We start from the raw sequence: 17,500 nt of genomic DNA, 5'->3' as shown, positions 1-17,500 counted from the left end.
GCAGAGCCGACATTTCCCATAATGCAACAGAGCCGACATTTCCCATAATGCAACAGTGCCTATACTTCCCATAATGCAACAGAGCCGACACTTCCCATAATGCAACAGAGCCTATACTTCCCATAATGCAACAGAGCCGACACTTCCCATAATGCAACAGTGCCTATACTTCCCATAATGCAACAGAGCCGACACTTCCCATAATGCAACAGTGCCTATACTTCCCATAATGCAACAGAGCCGACACTTCCCATAATGCAACAGAGCCTATACTTCCCATAATGCAACAGAGCCGACACTTCCCATAATGCAACAGAGCCGACACTTCCCATAATGCAACAGAGCCTACACTTCCCATAATGCAACAGAGCCGACACTTCCCATAATGCAACAGAGCCGACACTTCCCATAATGCAACAGAGCTGACATTTTATTTATGTGTCTATTGTTGTTGTTGACACTGTTTAATAATCTGCCGGGCCTTTATTTTGAAGGACTTCCTCCCCTGAACTGTTTGTTTGTTTGTTTGTTTGTCTGTCTGTTTGTCTGTGTGGTCGTCTTTGTGGTCGTCAGGGCGACATGGACGATAAACAAGCCGCCGTCAAAATGAAGATGTTTGGAAAACTGACCAGAGAAACGTTTGAGTGGTTTCCTGATAAACTGCTCTGCAAGAGGTTCAACGTGCCCCGACCCGTACCCCGGGTACAAGCACACACACACACACACACGCACGCACGCACGCACAAACACGCACACACACACACACACACACACAGACACGCACAACACACGCATGCACACACAAACATGCACACAGACACACGCATGCACGCCCACACACAAACACACACATGCACGTACATGTTGAACATGTGATAAACAATTGCAGGAAGTCTGTGCTAGGTAAGGCTAGCGGCTAACGTTAGCATCTACATTCAGTGTTGATAAGAATCAAACATGTTAATTTTCTTTATTCTCAAACTAAATCACCCACTGGATCCAAGACGAGCAGAACACGTGTGTGGTTGTTGATGTTGTTGTTGTTATCGTCGTCCTGCAGGTCCAGTTTGGTCGGTCTGCCCAAAGTGAGGAGGGACAAGTTTTCAGTCTTCAACTTCCTGACAGTGACGGAGAACAGAGAGACGGCAGGTAACACGCCTGCAGGGGGCGCTCTCACACACACACACACACACACACACACACACACACACACACACACACACACACAGAACACGCCTGCAGGGGCGCTCACACACACACACACACACACACAACACACACACACAGAACACGCCTGCAGGGGGCGCTCACACACACAACACACACACACACACAAACACACACACACACACACACACACACACACACACACACACACACACACACACACACACACACACACACACACACACACACACACACAGAACACGCCTGCAGGGGGCGCTCACAACACACACACACACACACACACAGAACACGCCTGCAGGGGGCGCTCTCACACACACACACACACACAGAACACCGCCTGCAGCGGGCGCTCACACACACACACACACACACACACACACACACACACACACACACACACACACGCACACGCACACCGCACAGAACACGTCTGCAGGGACACTTACCGTAATGTCCTGAAGAGAAGATCATCCTCTTTTTAAAGAAGCAGTTTTGAGACCAAAACTAAACGCGTCTTTCTTCTCAAACCAGAACTCTTCCTCTTCAGGAACCTGTTAAACAAACAAAACCATCCGTCAGTTTCTAAACAACCGCTGCTCGACAAAAACACGACAAAACGTCTCCTGATGGAGCAGCTGCGTAAATGTGTGCAGCTCTGTGACTCAGAACTCCCCCTCACACTTTAGAGCCTCTGTTCTCGGGACTTGGCCGTGTCTCCGGCCCGTGTCTCCGGCCCGTGTCTCCGGCCCGTGTCTCCGGTCCGTGTCTCAGGCCCGGTCTCCGTCCCGTGTTTCAGGCCTGTGTCTCAGGCCCGTGTCTCAGGCCCGTGTCTCAGGCCCGTGTCTCAGGCCCGTGTTTCAGGCCCGTGTCTCAGGCCCGTGTCTCAGGCCCGTGTCTCAGGCCCGTGTTTCAGGCCCGTGTTTCAGGCCCGTGTCTCAGGCCCGTGTCTCAGGCCCGTGTCTCAGGCCCGTGTCTCAGGCCCGTGTCTCAGGCCCGTGTCTCAGGCCCGTGTCTCAGGCCCGTGTCTCAGGCCCGTGTCTCAGACCCGTGTCTCAGACCCGTGTCTCAGGCCCGTGTCTCAGGCCCGTGTCTCAGGCCGTGTCTCAGGCCCGTGTCTCAGACCCGTGTCTCAGGCCCGTGTCTCAGGCCCGTGTCTCCGGCCCGTGTCTCAGGCCGTGTCTCAGGCCCGTGTCTCAGGCCCGTGTCTCAGGCCCGTGTCTCAGGCCCGTGTCTCAGGCCCGTGTTTCAGGCCCGTGTTTCAGGCCCGTGTCTCAGGCCCGTGTCTCAGACCCGTGTCTCAGACCCGTGTCTCAGGCCCGTGTCTCAGGCCCGTGTCTCCGGCCCGTGTCTCAGACCCGTGTCTCAGACCCGTGTCTCAGGCCCGTGTCTCAGGCCCGTGTCTCAGACCCGTGTCTCAGGCCCGTGACTCAGGCCCGTGTCTCAGGCCCGTGTCTCAGGCCCGTGTCTCAGACCCGTGTCTCAGACCCGTGTCTCAGGCCCGTGTCTCAGGCCCGTGTCTCCGGCCCGTGTCTCAGCCCGTGTCTCCGGCCCGTGTTTCAGGCCTGTGTCTCAGGCCCGTGTTTCAGGCCTGTGTCTCCGGCCCGTGTCTCCGGCCCGTGTCTCCGGCCCGTGTCTCTAAGCTGGTCGGCGTCATGGAGGGAACTGGTGTTACAGAGGTTTGGCTCCATCTGCTGTTGTGACTGTTAATGAACATGTGACGCTCACACTGACTGTGTCTGTAGAAGCACGCACACCCAAAAACACGACCCCCCTCTTCTTCAGCAGGATTTCAGTAAAAACAAACTCAGCATATTCAGGAGAATACGGTTTAAACATGCTCAGGGTCGATGCAGGGGCTGGAGAACACTTGACTTTGAGTGTTTTTCTTAGTTTTAAAAGTTTTAAAGCTGCAGCACGATAAAAAAAGTCCTGTGTTTCCTCCTCAGCTGCTCCGAAGGCTCCGGAGGCGGGGAAGAGGTCCAGGTGGGACGTCTCAGAGCAGAAGGAGGAGAAGAAGACCAAGGACCCGCTGAGTGAGCTGCTCAGCGCCGCACGACAACAGACTGAGAGCCGACAGGACGACGGCGCCGCAACTGCGTTACCGGCGTTACCGTCCTCCGGCTGCAGCGAGCGGCAGGCTGCAGACACGTCAGAGGTAATGTGACCGTTTCATCGTCTGCTGCCTCATTTCTGAAGAACGCTGCATTTAAAAACTCTGCGTAGGCAGAATAACTGTGCGGTAAAATGTGCAAACGTGGGTGTTGATTCAGGATCATCTGGTCTGGATGAACCCTGGGCGCCTCCCTAGGGAGGTGTTCCAGGCACGTCCAGCTGGGAGGAGGCCTCGGGGAAGACCCAGGACCAGGTGGAGAGATTAGATCTCCACACTGGCCTGGGAACGCCTCAGGATCCCCCAGTTAGAGCTGGTTAATGTGGCCCGGGAAAGGGAAGTTTGGGGTCCACTGCTGGAGCTGCTGCCCCCGAGACCTGATCCAGGATCAGAGGCTGGAGCTGCTGCCCCTGAGACCTGATCCAGGACCAGAGGCCGGAGCTGCTGCCCCTGAGACCTGATCCAGGATCAGAGGCTGGAGCTGCTGCCCCTGAGACCTGATCCAGGATCAGAGGCTGGAGCTGCTGCCCCTGAGACCTGATCCAGGATCAGAGGCTGGAGCTGCTTGCGTGAGCAGAGCTCCGCTAACGTTCTTCTGACTCCAGAATCAGCGCCACTCGATGGAAACACCCTGAACACCGCTGAGTCAGCAGAAAAGACACACACATGAACTCTAACATAAATGTTTTTCACACTGATGTGGTTAAACACACTGACACAGGACGATACAGTTAAGATCTGAGTTAATGACGCCTCATGTTTTTAATCACGTTTCACTGGATTTAGATTTAAAATCAGAATCATTTTATATATAAATTTGCAAACATCGTCAGGTGTCGTTTGGACGACGTGTGAAAAAGCTGAACTTCCTCTCAGATCATAACGGTGGAGTTAGTTTGATCCACAGCTGCAGTGAAATGATTTAGTTGAGTTTCCATCTGTCGTTCCCTGAACATGAAGTGAAAAGACAAAAAAAAACGATTTAAAAAAGAAGAAAAGAAATGAAAAAAGCACAAAATCCACATGCAAACACTTTCTTTACAATTAAGAAGGTGGAGATCATCCGCGCACTTCCCCTCAGGAGGGAGTTCATCTGTGCTCATGAAGGAAACACTGGTGCACATGTTTGTTTTGTGTGAGCTTGATGTCTGAGGAAGGAGGAAGGAGAAGTTCATGTTGTGTTCTTCCATCAGCAGAGTTCAGACAGGAAGAAAGAAGGTGAAGAAGAGGAGGAGGAGGAGGAGGAGGAGGAGAGCCGGCCTCCCATGGATCTGTTCAAGGCCATCTTCGCCAGCTCCTCTGACGACAAGTCCTCCTCTTCATCATCAGAGGGAGAGGACGACGAGGAGCAGGAGGAGGTGAAGGAGGTGAAGGAGGACGCACGGCCGCTGAACCTCTTCAACATCTCCTCCGTCACCCCCTCCACCATCACCTCCACCTCCTCCGTCACCTCCTCCATCACCACCTCCTCCTCCATCACCACCTCCTCCATCACCCCCTCCTCCATCACCCCCTCCACCCGGCCTGCAGGTAAAAACAGAAACACACGTCTGTCACATCTTTTAAATCTGTCTAAATGAGTTCTGGACACTTATTCCCAGTTTTCTTTGCTCCATAAAAGAATCAAAGTGTTGTTGCAGACGTGTTCGTGTGATTCTGACGCTGTTTCTTTAAAGTTTCCTCTCAGAACTCGACGCTTAAAGAAGAAGAAGAAGACGAGGAAGAGTTTGGTCCGAAGCTGCCGCCTCCGTCAGCTGCTCTCAGTGAGTCCACAGAGCGTCACCGCGCACGGATCAAAGTGCTTATGAAAGATTAAAGAACATTAAACAGGATTTTAACATAAATCATGAATCAGCTGCTGCAGGAAATGAACATGAGACACTTTTAAAGTTTCACTCACTGATATTCTTTTAACGCTGACGCTGAGAGAAGACTCTCGAACATGTTCAGACTCTAACGCTTTGAACCCACGTCAGCGCGGCCGCAGAGCGACTCACGACTTCCTGTTGTTCCCTGTTCAGCCAGAGGAGGCGCCGCCGGCTCCAGCGCCGCCCGTGAGGAGGAGAAACCCCGCAGGAGGAGCAGGGAGAGGAAACACAAGAGCAAGAAGCAGCACAGACACAAGAAGGAGAAGAAGGTAGAGACTCTGCACGCCACGCTTCACGCCACTGACATCATCACAGCTGAACAGGAAGTGTGTTTAAACGTGTTTCAGATTTCAGCAGCAACAGAAAACAACAGAATCCAGTTTCAGAAAAACAAAACAAGACAAATCCAACACAAACTCATCACACGCACCCAGTGCACGTCGTGTATACTGAGATGCAAACATTTGGTGACTTTAGGAAACATTTAGAGACTCAAACAGAGAAAATGTAGAAAAATAAAACACTTAAACGTGTAATTCAGACGTTTCTTCAACAGACTGAAAGAAAAAGTTTTCTGGTAAAAGTGCGTTCAAGTGCTCAAAGTAATTAGTGATTAAGTGTCGTACGTCCACATCAGATTTAAAAGGGGGGGGGGGGGGGGGGGGGGGGGCAGTGACTGAACTGTTCCAGGGGGCGCCCTGGAGCCAGTTTAACACACACGAGCCCACGACCCGTGTCAGGTGTTACGCTTAGACGCTAAAGACTCGTTCAGCTTTTTGTGACCTTAAGAGCACGATCAGCACCTCAGAAATGCTAAAGCTAACTATGGGGTGCTATGGAGCCGACGTGCCGTGACGTGCATCACGCCGTAACACGTCACACGCATTGATGATGTCGTGTTGATAAGTTTCATGTTTCTATTTCTCGTTTGTGTCTAAGCCGTCGTTGTTTAAAGTAGACGTGAGGAAGAGGAGAAGATAAGAATGAATCTCTTCCTCCTGTTTGATTCTTTTTTTTTTCTGCAGAAGAAGAAACACAAGAAGCACAAACACAAAGGGAAGCAGCAGAAGAAGAGTAAGGAGGAGACGGAGAGCAGCAGCGACGAGGACGAGGACGCCGACGCCGCGCAGGCGTCCACTGAGCAGCTGCTGCAGAGGTCAGAGGTCACTGCACTTTAGAAACGCCATTAAAGGCAAAACACAACAAGAATTAGTAAACTAACGTGTGTGTGTGTGTGTGTGTGTGTGTGTGTGTGTGTGTGTGTGTGTGTGTGTGTGTGTGTGTGTGTGTGTGTGTGTGTGTGTGTGTGTGTGTGTGTGTGTGTGTGTGTGTGTGTGTGTGTGTGCGTGTGTGTGCGTGTGTGTGCGTGTGTGTGTGTGTGTGTGTGTGTGTGTGTGTGTGTGTGTGTGTGTGTGTGTCTGTGTGTGTGTGTCTGTGTGTCTGTGTGTGTTGCAGGCTGAAACACGTCCGTGCGTCCTGGTGAAGGCGTGTTTCCTCCGTGAGGACGGACGTCTTCTTCTTCTTCTTCTCTTCTCACTTTTATTTTGTTTAAAAATAATAAAAATATTTGAATCTTTTCTGTGTTTTTGTTTTTATTGAAACTTTTTCTTTGTTCTGAAGTTTTGACTCATGAAAATAATTCTGAGGAAAGGAAAAGAGGACTAAACATGACTCAGGTATAAATAAAAGAATATATAAATACATGAATAAAATAATAATTAAATGCTTCATATTTATTTATTCCTGTATTTATTTATACATTTAATTATTAGTTAATTATTATATTAAGTTATTAATTGTTTAATTCATTAATAAATGTGTTTCCTCCTCCTCGGGTTTTTACTCCGCGGTTTAAATAAAAACTAATAAAAACTGAATTAAATCTTTTGACTTTTCCTCGTTCATCGCTTATTTCTCCACAAACACTCAAACGTCCCACGGCTCCTGAACGCACCATGCGTGTGTGTGTTGCCATGGTAACATCAAACTGACGTCGACGGAGTCTTTAATAAAGTTTCTAAAATGTCTAAAAAGCGTAAAAACACGGATCCGCTATCGACCGAGGATCCTCCGGGAGGTGAGGAGGAGGAGCGGCGGGAGGAGGAGGAGGAGGCGGCGGCAGGAGGAGACTGGAGCACGGGCTCACAGGTACGGAACCACCGCCACTTACCGGAGAGCTCCGGTTAGCTCGGGTTAGCTCCGCGGCTAATGTTAGCTACGTTAGCTCCGCGGCTAATGTTAGCTATGGTTAGCTCCGCGGCTAATGTTAGCTACGTTAGCTCCGCGGCTAATGTTAGCTACGTTAGCTGCGGAGCTAACAGACAAGTTCGGTTGAGCGGGAATCCTGAAAAACATTAAAATTCAAGTGTTCAGGTGCTTTAAACCTTAAAACACTTGAATTTTAAGTAAAAAACTAATTTTGTTTTATATTAAATCCTTTTGTCATTAAGGATTTTAAGCTTCTGCACTTTTAAAACCTTAAAACACATTAAAGTTCAAGTGTTTTCAAGGTTTGAAACGAGCATTTGCTTAAAATGCTTAAAAAAAGAGTTTTGACTTAAAATAAAGTGTTTTATTTTATAGGTTCATTTAAAAACAGGTGACTTTTGAGAAAAATAGCATCTCAACATAATTGTTTGTTTTATTTAAGTGTTTTTAAGGATTTTAAGCTCCTGAACGCTTGAATTTTAATGTTTTAAGGTTTGAAAAGTGCAGAGTTCATAAAGAGGCTTGAATTTAAGGTGTTTTCAAGGTTTCAAGCTCCATTTGAGAAAAACAGCATCTCAACATAACTGTGTTTGTTTTTGTCACAGTCACATTTCATTTAATGTCATAAATAAACTTAAATTGTCTGATTTTAAAATTAAATAGATAATACATTTTCTATTACTGAATATTTTTGCACTGAAATGATTTTTCTCAATGGCATGACTCTGAATTTAACTCTTTATTTTTCAATGTTCATGAATTCAAAGTTAAAAAATAAAAGTTGAAAATTTCAATATGCAAAATACGATGTAACAGCGGTGCGTTCAGGTTCCTTTAGCGTGTTAACGATGTAACGCGGTGCGTTCAGGTTCCATTAGCGTGTTAATGATGTAACGGCGGTGCGTTCAGGTTCCTTTAGCTTGTTGACAGCGGTGCGTTCAGGTTCCTTTAGCGTGTTAACAGCGGTGCGTTCAGGTTCCTTTAGCGTGTTAACAGCGGTGCGTTCAGGTTCCATTAGCGTGTTAACAGCGGTGCGTTCAGGTTCCTTTAGCATGTTGACAGCGGTGCGTTCAGGTTCCTTTAGCGTGTTAACAGCGGTGCGTTCAGGTTCCTTTAGCGTGTTAACAGCGGTGCGTTCAGGTTCCTTTAGGGTGTTAACAGCGGTGCGTTCAGGTTCCTTTAGGGTGTTAAAGGAGGTGCGTTCAGGTTCCTTTAGGGTGTTAACGGAGGTGCGTTCAGGTTCCATTAGCGTGTTAACAGCGGTGCGTTCAGGTTCCATTAGCGTGTTAACAGCGGTGCGTTCAGGTTCCATTAGCGTGTTAACAGCAGTGCATTCAGGTTCCATTAGCGTGTTAACAGCGGTGCGTTCAGGTTCCTTTAGCGTGTTAGTGATGTAACAGCGGTGCGTTCAGGTTCCATTAGCGTGTTAACAGCGGTGCGTTCAGGTTCCTTTAGCGTGTTAGCGATGTAACAGCGGTGCGTTCAGGTTCCATTAGCGTGTTAACAGCGGTGCGTTCAGGTTCCTTTAGGGTGTTAACAGCGGTGCGTTCAGGTTCCTTTAGCGTGTTAACGGCGGTGCGTTCAGGTTCCTTTAGGGTGTTAAAGGAGGTGCGTTCAGGTTCCTTTAGGGTGTTAACAGCGGTGCGTTCAGGTTCCTTTAGGGTGTTAAAGGAGGTGCGTTCAGGTTCCTTTAGGGTGTTAACGGAGGTGCGTTCAGGTTCCATTAGCGTGTTAACAGCGGTGCGTTCAGGTTCCATTAGCGTGTTAACAGCGGTGCGTTCAGGTTCCATTAGCGTGTTAACAGCAGTGCATTCAGGTTCCATTAGCGTGTTAACAGCGGTGCGTTCAGGTTCCTTTAGCGTGTTAACAGCGGTGCGTTCAGGTTCCTTTAGCGTGTTAGCGATGTAACAGCGGTGCATTCAGGTTCCATTAGCGTGTTAACAGCGGTGCGTTCAGGTTCCTTTAGCGTGTTAGCGATGTAACAGCGGTGCGTTCAGGTTCCATTAGCGTGTTAACAGCGGTGCGTTCAGGTTCCTTTAGGGTGTTAACAGCGGTGCGTTCAGGTTCCTTTAGCGTGTTAACGGCGGTGCGTTCAAGTTCCTCTAGCGTGTTAGCGATGTAACAGCGGTGCGTTCAGGTTCCATTAGCGTGTTAACAGCGGTGCGTTCAGGTTCCTTTAGCGTGTTAACGGAGGTGCGTTCAGGTTCCTTTAGCGTGTTAACAGCGGTGCTCTCGTGTTTCTGCAGGTTCCTGTGAAGACGTTACGCGGTCACAGCGACGGCGTCACTGCCGCTCGACTCTGCTTCAGCGACCGCTGCGTCCTCAGCTGCTCCTCTGACCGCAGCGCCGTCCTCTGGGTAAACTGGTTCTTACCTTTGTTCAGTTAAAACGCTCTGAAACGGCTTCATGACTGTATATACGCAGACTCACACGGCATTATTACGTAATAATGTTTAATAAAGTTCTGAGTTCTGGCCTCCGCAGTCACATCGTTGTTGACAGTAACTGTGACCTCTGACCTCAGGACGTGCAGAGCTGCAGGCCTCTGCGGCGGTTCGATGGCGTTCACACTCACACCATCACTGAGTGCGCTCTGATCCCAAACACCAACAGGTGAGTGTGACGTCATCACGTCATCATCGTGTGTGTGTGTGTGTGTGTGTGTGTGTGTGTGTGTGTGTGTGTGTGTGTGTGTGTGTGTGTGTGTGTGTGTGTGTGTGTGTGTGTGTGTGTGTGTGTGTGTGTGTGTGTGTGTGTGTGTGTGCGTAACTGAACTGCGTGTGTGTTCAGGATGGTGACGGTGTCCTGGGACAAGAACATGGCGTCCACCGACCTGGAGACGGGACAGACGCTGGTAACTCTTCTTCTTCTTCTGCTTCTTCTTCTTCTTCTTCTTCTTCTTCTTCTTCTTCTTCTGCTTCTTCTTCTTCTTCTTCTTCTGCTTCTTCTTCTTCTTCTTCTTCTTCTGCTTCTACCTGTGGTTGAATCCCTGAACGATCAAAGTCTGTGATGATTTAAATGATAATATAATATTTTATCATTATAATATAAATAATAACGAGTCCCGACGGTTGATGCGTGCTGGTGTCGTCTCAGTGGCGGTGGAAGGCGCCCGGCCTGCTGACCTCCTGCAGCTGCTCGTCTGACGGCCGGCTGCTCGTTTGCGCCGCCGATCCACACAACGGCGTTTACGTCAGCGACGCGGCCAACGGGCGGACGCTGCACCACGTCAGCGGTACGACGCCGCCGCACGGTCAGTGTTCTGAACACGGGGCGGGGAGTGAAGGTGCGTTTGTTTCCTCCCCCAGATCAGCACCGCTCCACCGTCACCCGCTGCCGGTTCGACCCTCAGGGCCAGAGAGTGGCCACGGTGTCCGCAGACCGCCGCCTCAAACTGTGGGACCTGCGGGTTCAGAGGACCACCGTGAACATCCACAGGTGACAGACACAAGCCCGACTCTGCCAAACGGGCCGTGGGCGGCGCCCTCAGAGCTGAGGTGCTCCTGATTCTGACTGAAGCGAACTTCAGCGCTCTCATTAAACCCTTATTTCATCTGTCACCTCTCTCTGTCTCAGTAACCACGGCAACGTCGTCTCTGACTGCTGCTTCACCACCAGCGGGTCCTTCCTGTGCACGGCGTCCTGGGACAAGAGCGTGAAGCTGTGGGACCTGCAGGCCGGAGGGTTCCGGTCCCGCGGGGGGACGACGCTGCAGAGAGGCCACGAAGGCAGCGTCAGCTCCTGCTGCTTCTCCGCTGACGGTGACGCCTCACACACTTTTCTTCTGTTGTTTCAGCGACAATGAAGGTCCGAACCAAGCCCCGCCCCCACAGAGAGACTTCCTGTCTGGTCCAATCAGGAGGCTGGGTCAGCGTCAGTTCTCTGAGTGTCCACTAGGGGCAGGTTTCATGTTAAACAGCCGTTTACACAGCATCATTAAACCTGTTTAAGGACCAAAGAACATTATGGTCCGTGTGTTTAGCTCAGATCTCCATGACAACACTGAGTTTATGAATAATTAGGGGCGTGGCCTCTTGAGTGAAAGCTAGCCCCTGGCCCTCACTTCTCCTCGGAGGCTAGTTGTCAGTATTAGCATAATTAGCATGCTATCATTAGCATGCTAACTCCGTCATCTGCACCTGGACTGAGGTCGTTCGTGCGGTCGTGTTTCCATAGTAACAAGATGGTTTAAGAACACACCGTGTTAGCGTTAGCTCTGTTACGCTAATTAAAAAGCCTTTAATCCAGCCTGCTGTCTATGACACGGACACGAGATGCTAATGCTAATGAGCAGCGGAGGATTGTGGGTGTTTTCCAGTCTGTGAGCGTGGGACTGTGCGTGTGTGTCTGTGTGTAAATCAGAAACGCTGCTCTTCACTCTACAGACTCACCTCCGTGTCTCTGCCCTCTTCCTGTTACAAAATTATAAAAAAATGACTTCCTGTTCCCCCGTGTCCCAGAACAAAATTCATTAATTCAACATTGACTCCCACTCCAGTTTACCTAGCACCGTGCTCTGTTAGCTTAGCTCCGGGCGGTGGAGCTAATGTGGCTAATTCAGTAAAGGTCAGTCAGATCAAACACCTTTAACAGTGTTAATGTTCGTCACGACCTGATTCAAGTTTACTTTTGTTTGTTGTGCAAATAAAGAACGGATAGGAAATGAATTTAGCCTCGTTGATGTGATGAGTCATCACAAACAGACGACACGCTGAAGGATCTGAGCGGCTCCATCATTAAAAACTAACCTCAGAGTTCAGTGTTTGTTAAACAGAAACCTCCGACTCTTCCTGTCGCTCCACAGACGAGCTGCTGGTGTCGGGCTCCTACGACAGGACTGTTGCACTCTGGGAGACGGCGTCCCTCTGCCCCACGCTCGTCCTGAAGGTGATTCAGCTGCCGACACGTCGGTTCATCATCAGTCTGACGTTAAGAGCGTTGTTTCAGTTTGGTTTTCTGTGTCAGGGCCACAGTGACTGGGTGACAGATGTGTCCGTCAGCGCTGACAGGAAGTTGGTTTCCTCGGCCTCGAAGGTAAACGCCGTCTGTGACCTCAGCTGACCTCAGCTGACCTCAGCTGACCTCAACTGACCTCAGCTGCTCATGAGCGACTTTAACGCCAGCGTTCAGATCACAGCAACAGCTTTAGACCGTGTGACGTTAAGGATCCTCCAGTGGAGCTGCACAACACTTTAAACACTATTAAAACACGTTTGAAACTATTAAAACTATTAAAACACTTTAAAACACTTTAAGAACACCATTAAAACACTATTAAAACATGTTTAAAACACCATTAAAACATGTTTAAATGACGTTCAGGATCCTCCAGTGGAGCTGCAGCCTCTGACACACAGCTGGTTCTTCCACTAACCTCCATTAAACACTATCAATAACTAAAAATAACACTATTAAAACATTTTTAAATGATGTTCAGGATCCTTCAGTGGAGCTGCACAACACTTTAAACACACTTTAAAAACACCATTAAAACATGTTTTAAACTATTAAAACACTTTAAAAGCACCATTAAAACCGCTGACACACAGCTGGTTCTTCTGTAGGAGGAGGATTTAAAGCCACGAACTATAATAACTTTTAAAACACTTTAATCAGGTGGTGATGAATTCAGATCCAGTACTTTATAAAGAGAAGATCCTGCAGTGAGTCCCGTGTCTGCTGTACATCCCTGTGTATATGAATACAGTTTATTATTATTATTATTATTAATATTATTATTATTATTAATATCATTATCATCACGTGTGCCTCTGCAGGACGGGACTGTGAAGTTGTATCACTTAGAGAACCTGGAGCAGATCCCAGCGGTCCTGGAGCGGAGGAGGACTGAGGGGGCCCAGATCCTGCAGGTGAGTCCGTCTCTGGTGTTTACGGTTTGATTCCCTTTTGTACGCCGTCTGAACATCGTGTGGTCGTGTGTGTGTGTGTGTGTGTGTGTGTGTGTGTGTGTGTGTGTGTTCCAGTGTGAGGAGTGTGGGAAGCCGTTCCCCGTGTCCCGACTCCAGACCTCAGAGCTGCTGACTCAGTGCGTCTTCTGCCGGCTCAGATCACCCTCCAGGTACCGGCCGCAGCCCCCGCCGCTCACGTGACCGCAGCCCCCGCCGCTCACGTGACCGCAGCCCCCGCCGCTCACATGACGCCCTGTCCCGGAGGTCAGAGGTCAGAGGTCAGCAGTCGGACTCAGCTGAAGGTAACGTGGTGATGGAGTGAACGATGGTCACTCCAGAGGGGGAAATCACCCACAATGCACTGCAGTTCTGCGTTTAATGGGAGAGAATCGAACCGCGGGTCGGTGGCAGTGATGGACGTAAAAAGAAAAACAACCTGCATGAATAAAGACACTTTTAACTTTCAGTTTATTTTCTTGTAGATTTTCAACTTTAATATAAAAAAATCTGCCTCTCGTAAAATGACCCCCCCCCTCCCTCCCTCCCTCCCTCTCCTGGTCCGTAATTATTATGCACACACACACACACACACACACACACACACACACACACACACACACACACACACACACACACACACACACACACACACACACACACACACACACACACACACACACACATGCAATTAATGGAGAGATGTCAGAGCGAGGGGGCTGCCAGGAGATGAACTGGCACCTCTCCACCGACCAGTCCACACTCAGTTCATGGTCCACACAGGGACTCGAACCTGCAAGTCTCCGGTTCCCAACCAAGTCACCTATGGACTGAGATGCTGCCGCCTCAATATATCGACATTTTTGGACAAACGTCTCCATGATCATAAACGTTCATCACAAACGCTTCCAGCTCCATTCTGCAGAAGTGTTTCAGTCAAACTCTGCTCATCGTGTTTTTTAAGTTCTGTGAATAAAACAGAAACTTTGATGAATTCAAACTCAAGTTTATTATTATTTAACATAAACTTTCTTCATTTTTCCTGACAGAGAATATTTAAAGTTAGTGTTTAACATTTAAAACAGCGTCTGTGACTCTGGAGAGGAAGAGGAGGAGGAAGTGAGGAGAGAAAACTATCAGGTCACATGATCGTTTTGAGCAGAAACTCTTCCTGGTTGTTTGTGTTTTTGTAAAACTCATTTGTTGTGTTGTTAGCATGCTAACGGGCTAACTAGCATCTGGAACAGAGACGTCGCTCCTGAAAGATGAAGACCACGGATCGACTCCTCAGCTTCAGACGATGAGCGATAATGAAGCTGATTCGACTCTTTCTCCCTCAGTTTACTTCCTGATGTGACGAAAATAAACGTTACAAGTCTCAATTTTTAAAAACTGAACATTTATTGAACATAAAAAAGGCGTCAGCAGCAACACGGAGCCGCCTGTGGACGCCGCTCTGTGAAGACTGGCGGGGAAACTCTCAGAACGCAGCAGAAGCCGATACAGATGCACCTGCTGATGTTTCTGTGTGTCACTGATGGATGCAGACGACCGCCACCTGCTGCCGTGGAGCGTTATTACTGAACGCACCGTCAGCTGGAGTCTTTGTGGTGCGTTCAGGTGACACCTTTGGGGCGAGACACAGGAGACGTGAGGTTCTTTGACGTGGGCTGGGTCTGGTGGGTGTGGCTAACATGAGACTTCCTGTCTCAGACGAAAGGTACAGATCGAGACTTTGTCGTCCTGAGGGAAGTGGCGTCCGGTTTGGGTTCTTCTGGTGGTTCCTCACGTGGAGGGTCAGTCGTGAGGACGGGCCGCGGCCCTCAGGTTCGGATCCGTCCCGTCACATCATCAGAAGGTGCTCTGCAGCAGACAGTGGCAGCCGCAGCCCGCCGGACACTCGTCCTGCCGCCTGAACCAGTCCATCATGTGGCTGGTGTGTCCTCCGTGACCGCAGCTCAGGCAGAAGTTGGACGAGCCGCGTACGGCCACGTGACAGATGGCGCACTGGAAGGTCAGGCGCTTGCAGACGGCGCACTGAGTGCCCCGGGCCTGACTGCGACAGTGACAGCAGTACACGCCGAACTCTGCAGAGACAAGAGCAAGAACAGCGACATGATCAGGGGGGCGCCGCGGGACCACCGCCAACACGTCTACACACACAGAACCACACACGCTTTATTTGTCCTCCGAGCTCCAAACAAACACAGACGTTATTTCCTAAAACAGACCTACAGATAAAGACGAGGAAAAAGCCGCCATCACCGCGGCGGCGTCTCCCTCCAGTCTGAGGCGAAGTGGATCTTTTCTCCAACTTCACAAACTTTCCCTCCTGAAGAGCTGAGAGTATTTACCTCCATGTTAGCCTAGCTCCCGGGCGTTGGAGCTAATGTGGCTAATTCTGTAAACGTCAGCTAGATGGTCGTACGCCCCTCCCCCCAGCATCACATACATGCCCTTTTTTGGTCAGAGGAAATGAGGCGGAGTCAAAGTCTGACAAGATGGCGGCTCCCGCAGGCGAGGACGATTGGATCAAGTTAGAGAACGGACAGATACGGGCGGCGCCATGTTGTCATTGTTTAACCAGTCTGTGCCGTACAGATCGGGCGGCACCCGACCGATCAGGAGTGGGTCGCAGCTGTCAGTCGTGACGCTCCACGCCGTCTTTGCAGCGTCCGATCACAACGTGTGAGTGTAAACGTACCGATGCCTTTGTGCGGCTCCGGGGGGCAGGAGGCAAACTTGAGCACGTCGGCCCTCTTGTCCCGCAGACCCCAGCGGTACAGGATCTCACCGTAACACTTCTTAAAGTCGTCAAACTGCAGCATGTTGGCCGGGTCCAGCAGCCTGCGGGGACAGGAAGTGACATCAGAGCACGCAGGTGTGGGCATTTCTAATATCTGGACACAGCTTCTCTTCTGAAGGCGACACATTTCTGTTTCATTCATATTTAATAAAAAGTGTTTTCTTGTTTTATCGACTTTAGTGCAAAATAAACAGAACACGAAGGATCAGAAATATCGACCTCACGCAGTTCAGACGTTGTTTTTTTTTACATCACCATAGAAACAATAAATCTTTAAATATATAATAGATGATTATATATAAATATGTTTTTCATGATCTACTGTAAAACCATTTAAAACACCATTAAAACTAGCTCTTCGTAGCTCTTCCTAGCTCTTGGTTGCTCTTTGTCGCTCTTTGTAGCTCTTCTTAGCTCTTGGTCGCTCTTTGTAGCTCTTTGTCGCTCTTCTTAGCTCTTGGTCGCTCTTTGTAGCTCTTTGTCGCTCTTCTTAGCTCTTGGTCGCTCTTTGTAGCTCTTTGTAGCTCTTCGTAGCTCTTGGTCGCTCTTCTTAGCTCTTTGTCGCTCTTTGTAGCTCTTCGCAGCTCTTCGCAGCTCTCTGTAGCTCTTCCTAGCTCTTTGTTGCTCTTCGTAGCTCTCTGTAGCTCTTCCTAGCTCTTGGTCGCTCTTCGTAGCTCTTTGTAGCTCTTCGTAGCTCTTGGTCGCTCTTCGTAGCTCTTTGTCGCTCTTCGTCGCTCTTTGTAGCTCTTCGCAGCTCTCTTTAGCTCTTCCTAGCTCTTTGTAGCTCTACGCAGCTCTCTGTAGCTCTTCCTAGCTCTTCGTCGCTCTTTGTAGCTCTTCGCAGCTCTCTGTAGCTCTTCCTAGCTCTTTGTAGCTCTTTGTCGCTCTTCGTAGCTCTCTGTAGCTCTTCGTCGCTCTTTGTAGCTCTTCGTAGCTCTTTGTAGCTCTTTGTTGCTCTTTGTAGCTCTTCGTAGCTCTTTGTCGCTCTTTGTAGCTCTTCGTAGCTCTTTGTCGCTCTTAGTAGCTCTTCGTAGCTCTTTGACGCTCTTCGTAGCTCTTCGTAGCTCTTCGTAGCTCTTTGTCGCAGCTCTTCGCAGCTCTTCGCAGCTCTTTGAAGCTCTTCGCAGCTGTTCGTAGCTCTTCGCAGCTCTTTGTAGCTCTTTGTTGCTCTTCGTCGCTCTTTGTAGCTCTTCGCAGCTCTTCTTCGCCTCTCGACTCGTTTCCGGCGCCACCTTCCCGGATGTTGTGGATATCATGTTTTTATTTTCCCTGGTAAGAAACAAACGTGTGAACAACGACGTCACCTCTTGTTCATGTCGTGCTGCTCGCGCTCTCGTTCCCGTGGGTCGGTGTAGCCCTGGTTGCCGTAGCGATAGTCGTCAGGAGAGGACTCGCCCCAGGGGGTGGCGTGCTC

At 49.5% G+C, this 17,500-nt stretch overlaps 3 protein-coding genes across 3 annotated transcripts in view; 2 read left to right on the top strand and 1 right to left on the bottom strand.

The window, feature by feature from the left end:
- LOC310952515 (G patch domain-containing protein 1-like) overlaps positions 1–6,743 on the top strand; it is a 17,451-nt gene extending 10,708 nt beyond the window's left edge. The window contains 9 exon segments of the mRNA XM_083921133.1: positions 574–684; positions 686–702; positions 1,061–1,149; positions 3,135–3,343; positions 4,492–4,828; positions 4,975–5,061; positions 5,320–5,435; positions 6,192–6,322; positions 6,622–6,743. Of these exon segments, the coding sequence (XP_083777259.1) occupies positions 574–684; positions 686–702; positions 1,061–1,149; positions 3,135–3,343; positions 4,492–4,828; positions 4,975–5,061; positions 5,320–5,435; positions 6,192–6,322; positions 6,622–6,649 (1,125 nt within the window). The 3' untranslated portion in view covers positions 6,650–6,743.
- A 445-nt stretch (positions 6,744–7,188) lies between these two features.
- Positions 7,189–13,484, top strand: LOC310952371 (WD repeat-containing protein 88-like; the record flags this gene model as incomplete). The annotated part of the gene is made up of 11 exons (XM_083920966.1): positions 7,189–7,314; positions 9,621–9,731; positions 9,899–9,987; positions 10,165–10,228; positions 10,471–10,609; positions 10,683–10,812; positions 10,951–11,135; positions 12,179–12,261; positions 12,340–12,408; positions 13,152–13,244; positions 13,359–13,484. The coding sequence occupies 11 exons, from the start codon at positions 7,189–7,191 to the stop codon at positions 13,482–13,484; spliced, it is 1,215 nt and encodes a 404-aa protein (XP_083777092.1).
- Positions 13,485–14,660: 1,176 nt separating this feature from the next.
- wdr59 (WD repeat domain 59) overlaps positions 14,661–17,500 on the bottom strand; it is a 14,713-nt gene continuing 11,873 nt past the window's right edge. Inside the window, exons 23-25 of the mRNA XM_083921122.1 lie at positions 17,391–17,500; positions 15,985–16,127; positions 14,661–15,367 (exon numbers count right to left, since the gene is read on the bottom strand). The exon at positions 17,391–17,500 is cut by the window's right edge and continues 11 nt beyond it. Coding sequence (XP_083777248.1) covers positions 15,132–15,367; positions 15,985–16,127; positions 17,391–17,500 — 489 coding nt within the window. The 3' untranslated portion in view covers positions 14,661–15,131. The remainder of the gene's footprint in view (positions 15,368–15,984; positions 16,128–17,390) is intronic.

This window comes from Echiichthys vipera (assembly GCF_963691815.1).
Source record: "Echiichthys vipera genome assembly, chromosome: 1".
Taxonomy (NCBI): Eukaryota; Metazoa; Chordata; class Actinopteri; order Perciformes; family Trachinidae; genus Echiichthys; species Echiichthys vipera.
This window is presented reverse-complemented; position numbering and strand designations above follow the sequence as displayed.